Source organism: Rhea pennata, chromosome 5 (assembly GCF_028389875.1).
Source record: "Rhea pennata isolate bPtePen1 chromosome 5, bPtePen1.pri, whole genome shotgun sequence".
NCBI lineage: Eukaryota > Metazoa > Chordata > Aves > Rheiformes > Rheidae > Rhea > Rhea pennata.
This window is the reverse complement of record NC_084667.1, coordinates 33,733,864-33,755,250: the sequence shown is the minus strand read 5'-3', so window position 1 is coordinate 33,755,250 and position 21,387 is coordinate 33,733,864. Positions and strand designations below refer to the sequence as shown.

The 21,387-nt window shown below is 34.4% G+C and overlaps 1 protein-coding gene across 5 annotated transcripts in view; it reads right to left on the bottom strand.

Annotated features, from left to right (window-relative positions):
- The window catches only part of SBF2 (SET binding factor 2), a 272,366-nt gene that overhangs the window by 94,402 nt on the left and 156,577 nt on the right, over positions 1–21,387 (bottom strand). For all 5 annotated transcript variants that reach the window (XM_062578117.1, XM_062578119.1, XM_062578120.1 and 2 more), the window contains 10 exons: positions 20,359–20,491; positions 19,203–19,311; positions 18,481–18,594; positions 17,564–17,641; positions 14,939–15,052; positions 14,279–14,407; positions 13,436–13,534; positions 9,884–10,088; positions 7,349–7,458; positions 6,024–6,173 (listed from right to left, as the gene is read on the bottom strand). In XM_062578117.1, the coding sequence (XP_062434101.1) occupies positions 6,024–6,173; positions 7,349–7,458; positions 9,884–10,088; positions 13,436–13,534; positions 14,279–14,407; positions 14,939–15,052; positions 17,564–17,641; positions 18,481–18,594; positions 19,203–19,311; positions 20,359–20,491 (1,241 nt within the window). The remainder of the gene's footprint in view (positions 1–6,023; positions 6,174–7,348; positions 7,459–9,883; positions 10,089–13,435; positions 13,535–14,278; positions 14,408–14,938; positions 15,053–17,563; positions 17,642–18,480; positions 18,595–19,202; positions 19,312–20,358; positions 20,492–21,387) is intronic.

The following is a 21,387-nucleotide window of genomic DNA, read 5'->3' as shown; positions in this document are numbered from 1 at the left end:
AACAGCAGCACATTTATACCACCTACTTTATGAATAATTACATGGGCAATCCCGTAAAGAAAGAAATCAAATTTTCTATATTTAGTACATAATACTTGTGAATGAATTCTTCATGGCTTGTGTGGGCAACCCATAACATGGGAGGAATTTAAGAGCAAAGAAAGGAAAAGTAAAAACAAATCAGCAATACAATCTTTTAAAATGCACTTCTACCCTTCTGCCCTAGAAAAGTTATAAGAACACTACTAGTTCAGCCATAAGCTCTGATATTCAGATATCCTGCAGTTTCTTAGGGAAGAGACATCATCAGATTCAGAAAGAGCAGATTCTTTTATAAGATAAAGACCATAACAGATGGACTCCTGAGAAGTTAACAGTATGGAAAAATCTGTCATTTCTATTGGATGTATTTCTTCTGGGAAATGAAGGGTCAGAGAAACTAAATGACATGCCTGTTTTGACAGAAAAAATCTGCAGTACAATATGGAATTAAGTCTGGAGGTATCAAGTATGAGCCTTAAACATTGCAATCTCCTTTGTTTCACTTATATAATATCATGATTACATCTAATATAATGAAAAATATTAAATTGTTAAGAATTGATGAGTGATTATGCCTAAGTGAGATCTCATTTTATCAACTTTCAATTATTTTCTTAATTGGTATTTGAATCTTCATAACTGTTTTGCTAAGATTTTTGTTCTTCATTTGTTTTTCCCCATTTCTGCAAACAAAAGTAAAAGAAATAAATGTGGCCCTGTTAAACTCTCACAATTTCTCTTCACTGTGTTTTCTACGTTTTAAAATACCTTAAAATATTTTCTAATACTGCTGCTGTTCACTTGTCAGAGTCTCTGCTTCCAGGAATGCAAGTCAAATTGAATAACAAAAAGCAAGCCATTAAAAAATGGCTGAAAAAGACCTATTACAACCTTCCAAAATAAAGACGTTTGACAAAACATTTTGCAACACAAAATATAAGAAATGATGGTTATTTTAACCTGTATATTGCCAAGAATTTGAATCATAAGACACACACATGGTATTACTCTCAGGAGTAATAAAATCTTTCTTGTTATTGGACAGTGTTCTCAAAAGTCTGAATTCTGAGAACTGATTGACTGCTTTTAAACTCTATCTGGTGGCAGAATGTATTACCAAACATATTTGCATAAGAAAAATGAATTTAATATTGTTTGTAGGATGCCATGTTCTTATTATCTTGCACATGAAAGTCTTTTTCAAAGCATACAGTGGTAAGTGCTAAAAAGAAGCCCACATTATACCAAAGTGATACAGAAGGGTTGCAAAAGAACTTTTAGAGGCAAAATTAATCTATACTATCTATCATATGCTTTTGGCCACTTCCGAAGGAAGTATGTTGACCTAGATGGACCCTTGATCTAATCTAAAGCAGATTAAGTTTTTAATTTTGCTCTGGTTGCTACTAAGACTTCCTGCAGTTGTTTTTTTATAAATATACCCTAAGTATGCTCTTAGTACACTCAGCATACTCTATTTGAATGAAAAATACGAACAAAAGAATAAAGAGCAATACTTTTAATAGCTAATAATTGCTACTACAAAAAGCCTTAAAATTTATTAGATATTATCTAAAGTGCTTCAATAATAACGTGTCTAGTATTAAAGATACTCCTCAAATATGCTAGCGTAGTAAATGTGTATTCACAGAGATGTGACATTGGAGCAAGCCGCCTAAGATAGCATTCTTGACTTGGTGGTTGTCAGATTAAACTACATCACCACGAGACCCTATCCCTTTCTTACACCTAAGAGCCAGAATTTTGAAAATATTTATATACTTAACACAGTTTTATGCACTTTACTCCTCCTAAAATCGTATTTAGATTAAGCACTCAGAAAACTGGGGCACACGTGCTTTCATATTTGACACATACTTGCCAGTATGTGCAATACCATAAGGTATTACGGGCATAGACTGAAACACAGGAAGTTCCGTCTGAACATGAGGAAAAATTTCTTTACTGTGAGGGTAACAGAGCATTGGAACAGGTTGCCCAGAGAAGCTGTGTGTGGAGTCTCCTTCCCTGGAGATATTCAAAAGCCATCTGGACGTGATCCTGTCCAACGCGTTCTAGGAGACCCTGCTTGAGCAGGGTGTTGGACTAAATGGTCCCCAGAGCTCCCTTTCAACCTCAACCATTCTGTGATTCAGTGATTAATACACAGTTATGCCAATATAATAGGACATCTTACACAGGAGGTGTTGTATTGCATCATTTAGCTTTGGGGTTTTTCTTAAAGAAAATTTTCATCTATTCAAACTACCAAAAGAAGCTAGTTCATGATCCCAATATAGCCAAACAGAATTTTTTTCTCCAGCAAAGCAGGGAAAAAAAAAATAGGAAATCCTTATAGTTACTCTTCAGTATTTTAAGCAAATTGACGGTAATATCTTTTTAATACAACAGACCGTCAAGTACTCTCCAGCTATACAGTGGAAGAACTTCAGGCTCTTTTTTGCCTCTACTGCTGTTACATCAAATTAAGTGCTGCATGATCAGCAGATACAGAGTTCACTTGCTACTGCCAGAGTAAATCAGAGGTGTGGGAAAGAGACAATTGAAAATCTGGACAATCCATGCTGTTTCTTTGTAAAGAGTTAATGAGAAGTATGCAAATTCAACCTTGACATTTTTTTATTATTATTATTTCTTAGTTAGTAGTTAAAAATAAAATGTGTTGCTGGAAACATTATTATGAAGAAAATGTGTTCCTAAAGGTCAGAGAAAAACATTTTGTTATAGAAAATGAAAAAGACACTTCAATTAGGATTTTATATGTAACCGCAAATTATTCTGAAGCAACTACAGCAGTAGAAAGCAAACACTTCTGAAACTGTTTCCAGAGAAATACTTGCCTGTTTTTTACAGTACAGTGCTATCTGTATGAATACATTGTGAACCAGTACATTTTTTAGACTGATATAGAGGGCCTTTAACAGTAATTTAGCTAAATAATGTAAGTAAAACAGAACAAAATACTTCCATTTTGCTATCACAGGTATTAATAATTGATATCATGGAAGCTGCTTTAAATGCTTACCAAAGTTTATGATTTGTCAGGGGAAAAAAATCCTACTCAGAGAATGAGAGGAACAGTCTTAAGCAGTTGGCTTAGTCAATGATGACTGGTAGGACAAACAAAAGCAAACAACTGAGGATTTAACTGCAATAATACCCTTATCTGAGCATATCTGCTTTAATCAATGAGATACACAATCTCTGTGTCCTTTTGGACTTCTTATAACTAGGAAAGATGAAAAATAGTTACTTCACTTTTATTTCAACAGTAATAGATTGTCAATGCTTCCCAGAGAAATGGAGACAGTAAACTGTATTTTTAACACTTCACTACTGATTTATTGCATCATGCCTTTCCTTAACTGTATTTGTAAAACTTCCTAAAGTCCATGATAGGGCTTTAGCTGTACCTGCCTATCTGCTAAATAAGGTAGATTAGTATGAAATTCTACTGTATTATTCCCTGTATCATAGGCCTAACAGAAATCTGTACTGAAGTTCTGTCTGTTACCTTCAAACTTTAAACAGGCCAAAGAAGAATCTTGCAAAGGAAAGCCACACTTCAACTGAGCAGCTCAAACTGACAAACACTACAGACCTGGAGAAGCCCAAGTTTTGCCACTTCTAGTGAAATCAGTGAAATGCTTCCTCTGCCCCTTGCAGTGGCAAAATGGCTAGAAATCAGATAGAGAAAATACATCTTAACTCTAACTTTTCAATAAAATAATACAGCTATCAACTTGAAACAGCAGTATGAGTATTTTATTCCTCTTCCTTAATCTATTTTCACATACTGCTGTGACAGACACTTCAGAACAGATATAATGAGACTAGTAGCAACATATATGGTGGGATTAATTACCAGCAGTGTGTTAACATGCCACTTGTCATCTACCAAGTCATATATAGAATATAAAGCAGCTCTGAAGAAAGCATCTGACTTTCATTTTTGTGGACCAAAGTAAAATATCAGAATAAACTTTATTAAAAGAAAAAGGATCTAACACTAAACAAACAGGAAAATCTTTGAACAATACAGGAGAAATTAATAAACTTGTAAAATGCCTTTTTTTTTTTTTTTTTTTTACTTTGAAATGTGGCACTGTTCACAGTAAGGTAAAGACTTAATAAATGCCAGTACTGCAGTCTCTTATTCAAAAGAAACTTTCAGGAATAGCCAAATTGTATCTCTTGAAATACATGTGGTTTGCAAAGAAGTCATGTGAGCAGTAGCAATGGCTTGGTGGCTGAAATCAGGGGCATCAGATCTCCTACCTGCATGAGAAAGTGAGCCACGAGAGGTGGGTGAGGCTGGTATTTCCAAGGGAGATCCATCATTCTGGGCCCTGCTACACATGCATCCCAGCTCAGCCCACAATGTAGAGTAGAGAGCCAGCGCACTCCTCAACCTGTGACCTGCTCCTGTGGCCCTCCTTTCCTGTCAGCTTTTTGTACTGACTGTTGTATACATTCTGGCCACAAGAATATTCAAGATGGAGCAAGGCAGTTTCTGTAATTCCAATAGTTCAATGAGGTCTTCAAGTAGTACTGCAATCTAACTCTTCTAAAAAATTCCATCATAATTAATGTGGTATTTCCCTGAATCTCAAATACATCTTTGGTAATATCACATTTCTTAATTAAACTTTTGTATCTTTCTAAACACTATTTAAATTGCTTGATCTCATGATCTGCTAACAGAATTAATGTCTCTATAACAAAATGCTGACTTGCTGAGCTGTATTGCAGCAAAAGTAAACTCACTTAAAAAATTCTTGTAGCATCACAACTGTGGTAACACATTTTTGCCTTTAACTGATACAGCGAAGCTCCAAAATACAGAATTTATATTCTGTTCCAAATAAACCCATTGAGAGAGTGTACAGACAAATTATAAATCATGCTTTTATCTTAATAAATAATTCCATATGTCATAAAAATAGTTGCACTGAATGTTTTCTTGTAACTAGCTGCCAAGTGTCAGGAGTTCAGACGCTTTTATATTGGCTGATCTTACTACTGAGAAATGGAAATTTCCACTTTACATTTCCAAAAACATGAAGAAAGTATTGGGGGGGGGGGAAGGGTAAAAATCACACCTCTGTTCTCCATACATTTGTTTCCTCTGCATGATCTGAGTTCCTTTGCTCAGTAAAGCTAGCAAATATAACAGTCATTTTATTTTACTTCTGCATGACTTCACAGATACTCATCTGCACGAACATTAATGTCCTCCTTGAATCTTCAAATCACTGCCAAGAAAATATCAATTCCTCTCCACAAGAAAAATTCTACTTTATTGCTTTATTAAAAGAAGATGTCATTTTTTTTTTCCACCATTGACAAAGGAATTTTCCTCAGGTCCTCATTTTCTTCTACAATCTCATTTGCACTCAGATATAGCAAACAAAAGGGAAGCATTTCCTTCCTATTCTCTATAAACTTCTCTAGATATTTTTTCTATATTGTTCCAGGAACAATCACCAATATAGGATTAAAATTTGTGGCACATTAGATGATTCTGTGTTCTGATTTGAAAAAGGATTTCTGTGCCTGAATGCACAATGCACAGCAGGTGCAACACTCTGTGTCACGATTCTAGGCAGAGAAATGCAGTGTCATAAATATCTTCAATTCTTCTCTGAAGGTCAGAAGAGTCATCTATATATTCTACTTTCATGCGTAACTGCTACTAGATCCTGATGTCTACTCAGCACAGATTTTTTAATTTTATCAATAGAGGAACTTAGTAGGTAAACTGAAAACACTTTCCAACCATACAATGTCTTAAATCCACTGTCAGGTAATATCTGCTAGATCACTGCAGTACACAGCCCTACAATTCAATTATTTTTCTCCTCCACATCACTACAAATAAATTTTTGCTTGCTATAACCCAGGAGTTTTGTGGAAGGAATTAAAAGATAACCAAAGAACAAAATCCTTACATATTGTACCTGTAAAGCACAGTTCATCATTCGTACTATGTAGTCAAACTGCTGATGGTCCAATATTGCTCGATTTTGTTTAACATGCAGGCCTAATTCCTGTGTCAGGCAGTGCCGAGCTGCCTTTCCTTTTAGGGCTCTCAGAGCAGCAGGCAGCGTCTAGGGACAAGAAAATCCAACTTCATTAAAACAAAATGAAATAGTACCAACATATAGAATATTATTCGTGCCTTATCAATAAAATGACATTCTAATCAAGTATATACCTGAATCACTTCATAGCTTGAATATCAAAATTTCCCATAATGGGCTCAAACTAAATCAGCATTAAGTACTACATTTTTTCCACTTTTTCAAATTCATTAAATAGTATTTCTCATCTACATCCCTAAATGAAAAGGGAAATACAGGCACTGAATGGACATGAATGCATAAATGGATTATTGTGCATGAAATTATGCAGTCTATCTTTATCAGCCAGGCCAGGTCTATCAAGACCAGCTAGCATGTTTTCTGATATGCAGTGAATACATCACGGGGGAGAGAAGAGGGGGAGCGAAGAGGGGGAGCGAAGAGGGGGAGCGAAGAGGGGGAGCGAAGAGGGGGAGCGAAGAGGGGGAGCGAAGAGGGGGAGAGAGGTAAGCAAGCTCTGGTTTATTTTTTTCCTCACTTTTTCCCCTAAGCTTATTATAGGATAATTTTGTATACTAATATGCTCTACAATAAATAAATGAAATCTACAAAAATTACAATCTACAAAACCTGTCTCTTTAATGTGAAAAAGCAAAAATGGCATGAGTAACAACTCACTAGTACATTTTACTAAAAATGAGCATATCAAATATTTACATTCACCTCTATGTTCTATCAAATTATTGCTTTTTAAGAAGGGTGCTGAGTAAAACTAATTTCACTGAAAATTTAGAGCACTAGTTGACAAACAGTGAGGTGACTATGCCCACCTTCAGTTCACTTTCTATGTTTGTCTTTCTAGTTAGAAGAATACACATCTCTTTTTAAAAAAATCACATGGAACATACTACGTATAATGGTAATAAATTAAGCAAAGAGAATATCAACACACCCATTTACACCTGCATACACCTGCAATACACCTGCAAACAGGTTTTCAAATGCATTAGTTGTATATTACATGTGGTACAGCATTTAAATAATTAGTTTTATTGCTTACTTTATTCATGTAAATGACTAAACATAATCATTAGCTTTAGAAAAATAAGACTTGAAAACAGAATTTGTGACAAGGTGGTAGTGACCGTTAGCTCACTAAAGAAGTGGATGCTCGTTTGGAAAATATAACATCGTTTTATTACCTTTTCAGTCTCTAAAAATTTGTTTTCAAAAATGAATGAGATGCAGTTTCTAACAACTTCCAGTCTTTGAGCACTGTTGAAAACTGTGCTTCCTTTTTCCATTATGGAAACTAACAAAGAAAAAGAAGAACATACATCTGTGAAATATCTTTTGCAAGAGCCAGAAAAACCACCAGTCAGTCCCTTATGAAAAAGCTTTTAACACCATTTTATTCTGGTACATGTCATTAAGTAGGCACATACAGACAGGAACACATAATCCTAAATCTTTGGATTTTCTGTGCTATCTGAAGATGACAAGGCTCTGAATTTTAACTAGGGCAGTTGATTCTCTTTACCACTTGTTCCATTTGTCTTATACAGACGTAATTCAATTCCAATTGCTAAAATTAAATATAATCACGTTAACACACTAATGAAATAAATAATAATATAAAAAACATGTATATATACACAAAAAACCACACACACACATCCCCCTGTTGCTCAGTGAACTACGAAGCCTTACATATTTTGTATGTAGCAGTAGACCACTACTTTGTTCCCAAGGGCTTCATGTGTGCCTATGCCTGAAGGCAAAAATTCTGAAAATAAACTGGCAATATTAAGAATTCCATGACATGGAATAAAACCTGACAAACTGGTTTTTCTTTATCTAGATTCCAGTTTGCTGAGTTCTAAAGATAATTTTCTTAAGGTGGCTCTGAATTTTCAAGAAAATTCAGAAAGAAAGATCTAGCATTCTTTTTATTTCGTATCAAGCAAACAGTACATACAAGCAGAACCTGCCCTTTCTGTAGCACCAAACGAGCACTTAATATCTAAGGATTTTGACACAGAAGATACAGAGCGTGAAAAGTTGTAGCTCAAAAAAAAAAAAAAAAAAAACCCACAAACTTTGACATAAGAATAAGCTTATTAATTTTTTTTTCTATTGCATTTAACCTGGAAACATTTTTAAAGAAAGGTAACAGCATTATATACCATTTACATGTTCTAGAGGTAATGCATTCAATGATACAGTCAACAGCAAAGGTAGGTAAATAGAGTTTCTTCTCTTCTTATAAAAACCCAAAGAGAAATAGGGCTGGAAGTGGTCTCAAGAGCCCATCTAGTTCATCCTGCTGTCCCCAGATAGGACCAAATACATTTATGTTATTCCTGGATGTTTGTCTAACAGGTTCTTAAAGTTTTGGGATCACAGAGGCTCCGTTGCTTCACAAGAAATCCATTCAAATTCCTCAATACCCTCATTTTACAAAGTTTTTCCTGACATACAACTTGATTCTTCTGTGCTGCAATTACAATCATTCCTTCTCATCACTATTACTCCCTTCCTCTTTTCAACAGCCTCTTACGTAACTGAAGGCTGTTACTATATGTCCTTTCAGTCTTCTATTTTTTAAATTAAACAACTCTCAATCTTTCCATGTAGGTCATGTTCCCCAGATTGCTGGTCATTCTTGTATCTTTCTTCTGGATTCCTTCCAACAGAACCAAAAATGGAGACAGATTGCTAGTGTCCAAAAATGGCTACAAACAGTCCAGTTGTGGTCTTACTGAGTAAAACGAAAGGATTTCTCCATGAGGTTCACTGACTATACTCTTGTTTATACATCCTAGTAAGATGTTTGCCTTTCTTTTGCAACAGCTTGGCACTGTTGTCTCATGTTTGCTCTATGATCCGTTACAATCCCCCAAATAATTTCTGAAGAACTGTCTACTCAGTTGATCATTCCTATGCAAGTGCAGCATTTTACTTGGAAAAAAAAAACCAACAGAAAAGGACAAAGTTCAGAGACCAGATCTCTAATTTTTCAAAATAATTTGAATTCTAATCTCATACTTCAAAAACTTCAAAAGCTCTGCCAGCTTTGTGACTCCAGCAAGATACTTGTTCACGCCATCATCCAGACTGATGAGTATGAATACGATAAACAGAATTTCTCTATTGATTAAACTGAATTATAATTAAATTTCTATTAAAATTAAATGGACTGGTCTACAATGTCTACATCTGCTCTTCAGAGATATGCGTACTTTGTTTTGAGAGATAGATGCTATGTATGATCTTTTTGCAGTTTTCCAGTAATTCACATATCTTCCACAAGTGTCAAAGGAGAAATCTTAACAGTTCAAAGATAGTTTCAGCCAGTGCAACTTTCCTGTGGTGATACTCATCACGCCTAGATGAGGAAAAATATCTAACTTATTAGTTCCGAAATCGAATCCTTTTTTGTTTTTATTATGCCAGTCACATTCTAGATGTTGAACTTCTTATTAAAGGCCGATGCAAAAATCTTTCTAAAGTGCAAAAGGAAACATTTAAATTTATGAACTAAAGTTTACTATTATCACTAAAAATACTGTATTAACAAGGCATTAGAAAAAACAAATTGCAGCAATGTTAATTACATATTCAGGTCATCAAATCTCCCCTTCTGTAGAAAGGCCCACATTACTTTCTGAGTCAGTTACAGGATAAAACTTTGTCTTGGATGACCAATATATAAATCAGATCCCAGTGCAACCTACCGACAGGCGGGCCAGCTGGCACCACGCACTTCTTATCCACCCGAGTGGCAGGTGGGGCGCTCTGATTCCTAGCAAGGCCCTCCTGAATCAGCTCGTGAACCCGGCCCTCGTTTATCCAGGGAAATGGGAGGATGTGGACACGCAAGTGGGAGCCCTCAGTAGGCCGAGGCACTTTCTGGAATGCTATGTGAGGGTTTGGATTCTCCTGCAATCCAAAAGCACAACATGACACACAAATGTGTTACTTTGCATTGCTATTTAAATTCACTCAAGGAAGTGACTCAAGTAATTCAAAAAAAGGAAGAGAGCAAATGCAAATCAAGTTGTTTTTTAAGTCTCTTTTATGCAGCCTGATGAACGTTCAGGACTTAAGTGGAATACAATACATTCAGTGTCTCTTTACCAAGTAACCAGACATATTAGAAAGTGAAAATTAGGAAGCGAAAATTCATTTGCAAAAAAGGGGTTATCAGCCTATGGCCCTCCTGCATTACATACCAATTTTCTGTCTTTTACATGACCCATATAAATATCTCATATAGCTCACTGTTTGCATGAAAAAAAAGAAAAAGTTTAATATAGGTGATGAAAGAGAGGGAACGATGGGCCCAAACTATAAGTAAAAGAAGCTGTGAAATAGGATTTTAGTGTTTTCTAAACAGACAGAAAAGTATTTCATTGTTGCAAAGGCTACAGGAAATTTCCACTGTGAAGATAAATTTTTGCCTGCAATCGTATCTCACACACTCTTTTACGCTCTTTGTTTTCATTTTATTTAAAAGAATATATAATAAGTAGCCTTGAAGAAGGCCTTTATGTTTGCTTTTGGGTTTTCTTAGAGAGGTCTTCAGAATAAAATACCAAAAACCTCACTTTCACACTGCAGAACTCTTAACTTACTTGTTCTACCAAAACAATTACTGCATTCGCTAATACATACTTATTGTATTTGCCTTGTTCTTGACATTGCTATGCAGTACTGCAATACTAAAGACAGTAACAAAATATGCCCTATACCATACAACAGAGCTGCCTTGGATATGTGGGATATCTGACTTCTTTCTCTGTGTATGTATGCTACCCTGGCACCTCCCAATCCCAATGTCAGTGCAATATGTGTTCCTGTATGTGGACCTAGATCTTATGCATCTGATGTTCAGCAAATGGAAAAATCCTGCATATCACAAATAACTAAATTTCACCCTCTGCATTGATTTCAACTTGCCTAAAACATACTTTCCATAAAGATGTCCAGGGTTTATCTGAAGAGATATGACGATATCATACAAAATCACGAAAATTCACCATTTCTTGTAATATTCTCCTTAAACAGCTGGTTATCTTTCCTGTTTGTTGTTTTGCTTCAAATTCTACCTTTTCCAAAATACAGCAGAGATCTGAATTTTCCACAAAGATTCTACTACCACTGTTAATAGAATCATAGAATGGTAAGGTTGGAAGGGACCTCTGGAGATCATCTAGTCTAACCCCCAGCATAGCCCCATACAGGGATTGAACCCACGACCTTGGCATTAGCAACACCACGCTCTAACCAACTGAGCTAATAGGATCACATCTCACAAGCCCTGAATAGTGTGAGGATCAATTAAGCAAAACAGAATTATTTTTTTCTCTTCATTCATATATCACAGTTGTTATCAATCATGTTTGAATTCAATCTTATGCAATTTGACTGTATGCTATTACTTATTACTGGTTTGCACCATTGCCAAAGAATGCTATTCAGTGCAATAGGCTTCCATTGTACAAGCACAATTAGCTTGCAGTAGAACTCAAAAACAGGAGCTAGCTGAATACTTTCATTTACTGGAGCACAAGGCAACAAGGAGACCAAATGCCTCAGCTTTACAAATAGCAGTCAAAACAAACAAGCTACTAAGCCTTACAAATTCTATGCAGAGAGTTTAAAGAAATGAGCCAAACATCCAGCTCTGAGCATGACAGCAACAGAGGTCAATAGGAGCAAGACAGAAAAAGGAGGGGAAAAAAAACACTCAGCAAAGGTAATAGATGACATGTAATAGGACAAAGCTGGAAGAGGAAAATAACTATTTCACCTTCCATTTATGGAGAGGAGAGATCCAGAGGAAAAATACATGAAAAGTTACTTTTATCTTGGACACCGCATACCTAATAGCTACTCTACATGCAATGACATACAGATGAGAAATGCTGGTGTAACATCTTCAATCACTAAAGCAGTGTACGTTGAAAAACTGGTCTCGATTTTCCACTTGTATCAGCTAAACTAATACAGACATAATTGCTCCCTAACAAATTGTGCTTCTCATACATATCTAGAGTGTTGTAGCTACAATATAATGACTATTAAAACTGTGGAACAAGATGACAAAATATGCCATTCAGTGTGTTTAAATCAGACAGCTCTAGACATAACTTTTAAAAGCAATGTTATTCACCACAGTGCTTTATTTTAAGGATAGCTGTATGCGTAACTACTAAAAATACGACTTTTAAATACACTAAGTCATGGATGATACCCTTAGTAGCAGTTAAATCATGATATAATGATATAAACAAATCTAATCATAGGAGAGATTAAAATGAATGAATTTTGACACTGATTTTAATAAATAATATGAAAAAGCTGCACATATGCACACCCATGTATGCTTTATAGGCTCATTCTGTAAAGAATATATATCCATTAGAAATGAATACAAATGTTCGCCATTTTCTTTGAAGTAATTTAGTTTCACAATAACAATTACAGTTTTTTTGAAGAAAGTCAAAAATAAATATTCTCAGAAAAAGAATAGAGTCCTTAAACAATTTTATGTTGACAAATCCATACTATTAGTATTACTAGTTTAATTGTGATAACTTTGTAAGGGAACAGAAATTACTCTAGAAGATAAAAAAAGATCAAGAGGAAAATTTGCAACATGCACAGCCTAGTCTAGACCTGATGGAGTATTATTACTACAAAATTCTACACACACTCACAATTCTGACTTGCAGCAAAAAGCAGTGACTTTTTGGCCCTTTCAGTGTGGATGGCATTTGGTCTAGAAATGTAATAGTGCAGCTACAAACTTTCAGCCACAGAATGGCAAAAGAGTTTTCACAGAAGTACTCATTGGTAATTCAACAATATAAAGGCATGACGAGACACAACTTCTAAGAAGTTAAATAAGTAAGGACTGCTGAACACACAAATGCTGGAAACAAGGCTGCACAGTAGAAAAGAGATGCTAGAAGTACGCGTTACACTAAATGGTGCATACAGGCTTCATATAGAAAACTGCTGGGAGACACAATATACGCTAAGAAAATAGTACGATAAGTAGTAGTAGTTAATAGGTAAATTACTTGTATTAAATTTCCTCAACATGTACTAAATTATCAGTATTTAAAGTTCCCAAGTCATTAGCCATAATATAGATGATGACTGCCACAAGCGGTTTTATTAGTTTTCAGATACTAGATCTACTGATTAGTAGATTAGTAAAGTGAATTTTCAATAGTATTATCTCAACTTTAAAATGTAGCAGGAATAAATTAACTTACATTTCTGAAGAGCTGTTCCGCAAGTTCTCTAACATGTTTTATCATTTTTGGTGGATTACCTTCCTCAGCTTTAATTCTTTCAACTTCAAAGGCTACCAACTTGAAAAAAAAAAAAGAATAAAAAATTGCAGTTCAGCCAAAAATAATCTCTTTCCAGCTTAAACTATGAAACATTAGTCTTAAATGGAAACTGAGCAAAGAGAACTGGACAGTGAAATACCTGCTCTGTCCTCTGGAAATTGAAAGATTTTCACTTTCCTATAAAGCCTCTTCTACAGGATAAATCTCATTCTCCACATTTTATCGTATAGGAAGTCCTACATATGTAAAACATTCCTTCAACCTTTCTAATACCGAAAGCTACATTTCTCAGCCATGCTTAATTAGAGTTAATACCAAACTCTATCTGCATTGTGCATTCAAATAAAAACACCACAGTATAAATACGGTGCTGCTTTTTAGAGGAGAAACTGTTCATTCTAGTTTATATTGTTGGCCATATGTTTAATATTCCTCAATTCTTCCATGTTTTGAATAATGCAATTTAATTATTCAAAGTAATTCTGTATTAGCACATGTAATGCATTATGAAGTTCAAAATCTGACTACAAGTAACAGAATTGCAATGACTTAAACTAATGTTTAACTTCAGACATAGCAGCAGGGCAAGTGATTTTTTGGAAGTTGGCCAGAAATGCATGCTTAGTATAGAGTGAGAATTAAAAATATTAGTATAGATTTTATGAAATAATAAAGATTCAGAAGAACTTAAATTAGATTTTCATAGGCTGAAATGTTGTAATTGCATTTTAATTTACTCAGGAATACAGCAACAGCTTTCACCTCATCAAAAAGATCACAGGCTCTGAAAGGAGGACCCCTCTCTGACACAAAACCAGCAAATGCCATTCCATTGAGCACTTTGGTGAGGAAATCATTTTCAATTAAGCCTCGCTGGCCCAAGAAGGCTGCCTGTAGTAGAGACGGAAAAAAATACATGTATTTTATCATTACCAAAACATCAACCAACTATCTGTGTACTAGCAGCTAAACATTTGTAATACACGCTACTTTTAGTTAAATCTTTGTATATCTATATTCAGAAGTAATGCAAAGGGAAGTTTCATACACACATTTTAGAAACCTCATTAGTAGCAGAAGTAGAAAAACAAGTATTTTATTTTTTAAGTATTCTCTTATAATTGCATCTATATTTTTTCAAAATTCATTAATTATTCCTCAAATTTTTCTTTGATGCTTTGTTTCACATTTCATCACCATCCCCACATTCAGTCACATTAAACTGTAATGAAATGCTGCTATGTCAAAATGATGTGCTAATCACATGTAAATAAACATTTGTACGTCAACAGCAAATGTAAAAAATCTGAGATTTAATTTGAAACCTTTTTTAACTTTAAAACCAGTTCAAGATGCAAGCTCATGGGAACAACAGAACACAAATAAATGCTAACTAAATATGAGCAGCTGTTTCTCTTTTACCTTGTGGAAATGAATGACTGGTTCTGCATGAATTCTGATCAGCTGAAGACATGAACGGTATCCTTGGAAAAGTTGCGCAAATAGCCTAAGGAAGATTGCCCGTACTTCTTTATCCTGTAAGCAGTAGTTAAATATGTTGTCAAAACCCTTATCTATTTCTAAACTTTTCTTCTCTACACTTCTTATATAGCTATCACATAAACATTTACAAATTCACCAAACAATGTAGCAATGTAGTAAATAAGCGGAGATAGGTGTATATATGTGCAAAGTTAGCTTATGTGAGGCTACAGTTTCACTGACCTCTCTCTGGACAGCAATGTCGTATTTTGTACGTGTCTACCGATATTCTCTTATTGCTCTTTTCCACGCCTGCACAGCAGCCTCTGGGCAATATGATTACACCTGCTTGGGCAGTCACGTTATGAACCCTACCAAGGAACTGACACTAGTGAAGATTCATGATAAATAAAGGGGAATTTAACCTAGATTTATTCTCTGCAGCAACTTGGGTCTTGCAGGTAACTGTACCCATCCTACTCAAGCAGTGTCACAGCAATGGGCGCAAGTGGTCAGGAAGCATAGCTGCCTAAGCTGACATTGCTGCTGAGAGCTTTGTGTGTGGAACCAGAGTCAAAACATCACAGACATCATCTTATTCTTAATAAACTACAGCTATTGCAACTGAGGAGACTGCTCTAAGTTTGCTCAGCTACTTGTCTATGATTTTACCAACTTGGCTGCTCATGTCATCATTTGCAAATCAACTTCAGCCAACATAAGCTAACAGGGTTAGTTCAAAAAGTTTATAGTAGTACATCTTCAGAATCCTGGTTTATTCTCACTTAAATTAAAGGAGTGCTTACAAAAACATTGACTGGTTAGTGGAAATAATGAACAGCTGGGGGCAGGCTTGGGGCAGTAACATTTTCAGCTGTCCTAGATGCAACTAGAAAACACTGGGATCAAAATCCTGTGTCACTCACATTATTTTATCTTACCTCAATTACCCAATCAGACTGCATCTGTGGCTAAAGCCTGAGGTCCTAAAAGCTGTTTCAAAACTTCAGGCTTTACAACGTCTTAAAGGTATTTTCAAACAATCTTTAACTTGAAAAAACACCAGCAGCAAAGAATGTTAGGCTAGCTAATCAAATTAGTAAACATAAGTTAAAGAATGCAATCTATTTTTTTAAAGAAATAAACACCTAAAATATTCTATAAAAATGTCCTATTTTAATATTTTTCTTAGATGTCTTGTCTGTTTATTCTGCTTTGTAATATGACCAGTGTTACTCTGTTTCTAATTAATCATTCAGAGTTTTAACTTTTTCATATTTATATGATACATTTTAGAATACATCTACCCAACAAAAATTAGATGTGTTTGTAAATTGAACTGGCTTCTGGCTTTTAGTTTGGACTGCCAATTCAATATGTAATCTATAAATCAATAGATTTATTCCTGATGAGGTTCAAAGGCAGATACAATGTTAGAAAAATCTAGAATTCCTTTCCCAATATGTCCAAGCATATACACAGACTTAAAGATGTTCCTTCTCCATACAGGAAGATCACATAAAAATTACCATCTTCCACTTAGACACACAATGATTAAAAAGCTATTGAGACTATTGAGAGGTAAAGTTTTTTTTTTAATAATCATCTATCTGCTTTTTTTTTCCCTTTCTTTTTAATAGCCATGGTTTCCAGAATGCCTGATATGGCTGTTTCATATATACACATAAGAAAGAACAGATTCTAAAGTTTCGACAATTTTTTTCAGGCTGTAACTGTAGTTTTTCATTTCAGACTTTCTAGGGATTCTTCCTCTATGTAATTCTACTTATCTTTTCTCTTCCGCAGTCTTCATATTACTACTTAACTGTGCCATTTTATTTACTTTGTTAATCACTAGTCTTAAGAAGTCTCAGTGATCTACAGTAGAGATTATTTTCATTTCAAGAGAGTGTAAAAATCTGTAGTATTGAAAAGAGTAGATTTCTACAGTGCCTGCTGTTCAAGGTTTACAAACCTGTAATTAATAGTCTAGTGATCTCAGTGTCCTCCACACCTATGCTGCGCAAATTTAAAACTTGCTCACACTAAAGAACTTTTTCCGGTTGCCAAGTAAACACCATAATATAACTTTGTTTTTTTTTGTCAACTGAGTAAACTGCAATTTTTGGAAAAAGAAGGTAATCTACCTTTCCAGAAGGGAAATTAAAAAGCAGTAGAACTTTCTTTTTTGGGGGGGACTCTGTAAGAGAATTTATTTTTTTAATATTTCTAAAAAGAAGACTACTTTCTCCACTCATGTGAAATTCTGCAGCTTGTCTATGAAACAGAAAAGGAACTGATTAAACTCAATACATCATTTATCTTAAGACAGCAATATTAAAGGAGAATAAGACGCTTGCATATTTCTACTAATATGTTTATAAAAACTTCTGATCCATTAGAATGCTGTTAAAAACCAGAATGCGAAGTTCTATGGCACTTCTTTACGCCATCAATAATACTGTATAGAATATGGAAAAGAAAATACAGAGTCAAAACACTTACAAGAGAAGTTAGTCTAAAATTTCTATTTCAAGAAAGTCAGACACAACACAAAAGTCTTACCAGCATTTTTGAGTTTGATAAAGCTGTTCGTGGGGGAGGGAATGCATAATCTGCTGTTTCCAAATCAGGATGCAAAACCTAGAGATTTTTTTAAACAAAATTTTTTCCTTCATTATTTTTTTTCTTTCTCAAATTAATATTCACTGGTAGTAAGCACTTCAAATAAACTGAGTTAAAGTATAAAGACTGTAAGAAAATACAGACGGGATTCATTTCTCATGAATGTCAAGTTCCTACATGTAAGTTAGTTACCATAAACTCAGATTACAGTCAATGAAGCTAGTCAGTAGAGTTGGGGACTTTAGGGTTGATTAATCTTAAATAGATGAACAAACAGAAAATTTGCCTCTTTAGCATGATAAAATTTGTTCAGAAGCCTCCAAATCAATTCTTTTCTAATTTATGACAATAATAGCAAAAGACATTGTTTCTCCTTCATAGAAAACTAAACTACTTTTGGGGGGGATTCCATAATGTAGAATCAAGCAATCTTGGGTATTAATACAGGGGCATTATGCAAACAAACTGTAGGACTAACTGATTAAGCTAAGCTTCGAAGTAAATGAACAGTTAAAATGGATTTATGAAATTGTGCATTTAAAAGAAAAAAGCCAAAATTAATAGTAATAACGTTGTCAAATACTGCAGTTGAATTACTATTTCAAGTGCATTATTAGCTAAGGCACTATCTTTCTCCTCTTGAATAGCGAGGAAACATATTTTAGAAATGAACTTTTGGTGATGCTAATTCTAACTTCAATAATAAATTTTTCGAAAAACAGTATTATTAGTATGAATCCTACTTTTAAATCTCACATTTCCAATGTGTATGAAAGCAATTTAATACCAAAATTCTTGTTCTGGTTCTTTAAAAAGAGGGTGGGAGGGTGGAAAATTGTTTTTGTATCAAGACATACTAGAGAAAGTGCCATTTGAGTCTGATGTAGCAGTGGCTCTGGGAGTTGAGAAAGATGAATGCATTCAGGAATTTTAATTGTGCCTCCATCCAGGTCCGCTATGATTACATCTAACTGTAGGAGACAAATAAAAACATTTTATGTAGTACATCCTGTGAACACAGGTTAAAAACTCAACAGTGTAAATTTCATGAACTGCACCTGAGTTAATATTAACAAATTAAAATAGTATTAATTTTAATCTATAGGATGCTTTTGGTAAAGACAATGCTCTAAATCCATAGTAACTCACAGTAATTCACATTACTGTGAATTTAGATGTGAAAAATCAGCATAAACCAAAGTAAGAGATACAGATCTAACTTCCAAAAGTGACTTCGCTTTCTAACATTCTAGTTGAGAATAGATTTGAAAACATTTAATGTTCAAACTCATGATTGGAATATATGCCAAAGCTAGAACTCGATTAATGCTTTACCATTCTGCACTAGAATCAAATCATTCCCTTCCCCTGTTTTGTAGTCTCAGTAAATTTAAAGAATTTACAAAATTGATAATGCTTTTCCTTTCTTCTCCTCCTGATTGCCTTATCTCATCTTCTACACTAATATTTTAAATGTAATGAATTATCCATATGGACAACTCCAAAGCACAGAAAATTTCTAGAACTAAACATCACAATTGGCATCATGACTATCAACATCCTGGATAAGCATACTTACAAGCTCATGAATGTCATTACGGAAGATGGAATGTACACCAATTATGAAAGGTGTTGGTGAACTGAGAACTTCCAATAGCTGTGCAGGAAGAATCGGAATATAGGGATAACTGTAATAAATAAATAAATTAATTAATTAATTAATTAAAAGCATCTGCCTATCCCTTGCCACAGAAGTTTTTCTTTACCTTCCTGTCACCTAATAAATTTAATATAAATAGTTGCATTTTAAAATGACAAAATATGGAAGTATTTATTAAGCACCTTGTTATAAAGTGCCAAGCTGTTAAACAAATATTTTTCATGTAAAATCTAGAAATGATTATGTTACAGGGTCTACAATTTACTGTAAACAAGTACATTTTTCAGATTAAGAAAAAGATAATTACGCTATTCTAGCAGTAAGGAATCTATTCCAAAACTCACTTTCGAATTTTTTCCTTCTTATTGTACAGTAAAATGAAGCCTTCTTTTTTGTTTTAAGCAAATAAAAATACGGTATTAAATGCAAGCATCTTCTAAAATAAATGGTCAGAATTACAATTCTTTTTGTTAACATAATAAATAGCTTGACATTAAGCTTTCCATTTCAAAAACCTAGATTCAGATCTGGCTTTTTCGAGTAGATCAATGTGTTGATTTAAATACATCATATTTGGACATTTCTCAATGTTTCAAAACTGCCATATAAGGTAATGCAGATTTTATCTCAGAATCACAGAATCCTTTAGGTTTTAAAGGACCTCCAGAGCTGACCTAGTGCAACCTTTTGCTCAAAGCAGTGTCAAGGGTGAATCAAGATCTGGTTGATCCAGATTCAGATTCCATAATCTCTCTGTTCCAGTGCCTAGTTATTCTTATAATGAAAAATGTTTTCCTTATATCCAGTCAGAAACTTCCCTTTTTCAGTTTATGACCATTGTCTCTCATTCTTATGTCATGCACCTCCCTAAAGAGCATAGTTCTGCATTCTTGATAACCTCCTCTTAGTTACTGGCAGGCTGCTATTAGGTTCCCACAAACCTTTTCTCTTCCAGGCTTCTACTCATGGATCATCACTAGAAGTTTTGCCATCCAAACTGACATTATGAACAATGTAAAATGAGTTATTTTATAAAATGAGTCAAGAAAGTCCAAAGATTCAAAACTCAGCTCACCTATATTTGAGGGGAAACATCAAAGACTCCAGAGCCCGGCAGGCATCACTGAGCCTCTGAAAACTTGCGGAGTGAAAGAGAACCTTATTTTCTGTAAGCACTGCACAGAATAAGCTGAGTACGTTTTGGATTCCTTAAAAAATGAAAAATAATAATAATAATAATAAAAACAACACAACTGAACAGGTTGTCAAAAAAGCAGTAATTTTCTAAAAGCATATGATAAATAAACAAATTGCCTGCCTTCAAGCTTTTTCTAGTTTTTCTGTAACTAGTGAAGCTTCCTGTTTTTTAAAGTTGCTAAAATACTATTTGAATATCATTTTAGTTTTTAGATACATTGTATATCTCCCTTTCAATATCATTTTCAATAATTTCCTCTTCTCAGCACAAATCCCAGCAGTGCTTAATAATTACTTCAAACAGTATTCATATATATGTAGATGCACACACACATACACACAAACATATATATATCTTGTGTGTATCTACAATTCTAGTCACTGATTCAACTTCTCAACTCAACTTCTAAACCTTCATATAATATTTCCATGAACAAATAGATCATCCTGCTAACCTTAGAGAAATGACAAGGGCTTCCTAATAAATACATTCAGATTTTATCCGTGCAGAGCATTCGAGAAGTCACAAGGTTAAAAAGGGGCAGTAAGAACTTACATGTAAATAGAAGGGTATGTTAAAGAAGATCTGATTATTTAAACAAGCCCCGCTAGGTTTAGGAGAAGACACATGAATCAGATGATGGGCATTTTTTGAGACAATATAATTTGCTTGTGAGACAGAGCCATGTCCTTTCAGGGAAGACCAAAAATACATTTCCCTTAAAAACAAAGTCCCATCCTGAGAAAGAGACATGTTTGAGATACGCTGAAATTTATGAAATTTCCTGAAATATGCTGGAATGCATGAAATTTCCCTGAGGACATACCCTGTGTTATCAGTAAAACAGCATGTAATACCTTTGCAAAGCTACTTGTTATCTTAAAACAATCTTCCCTATAATAAGTG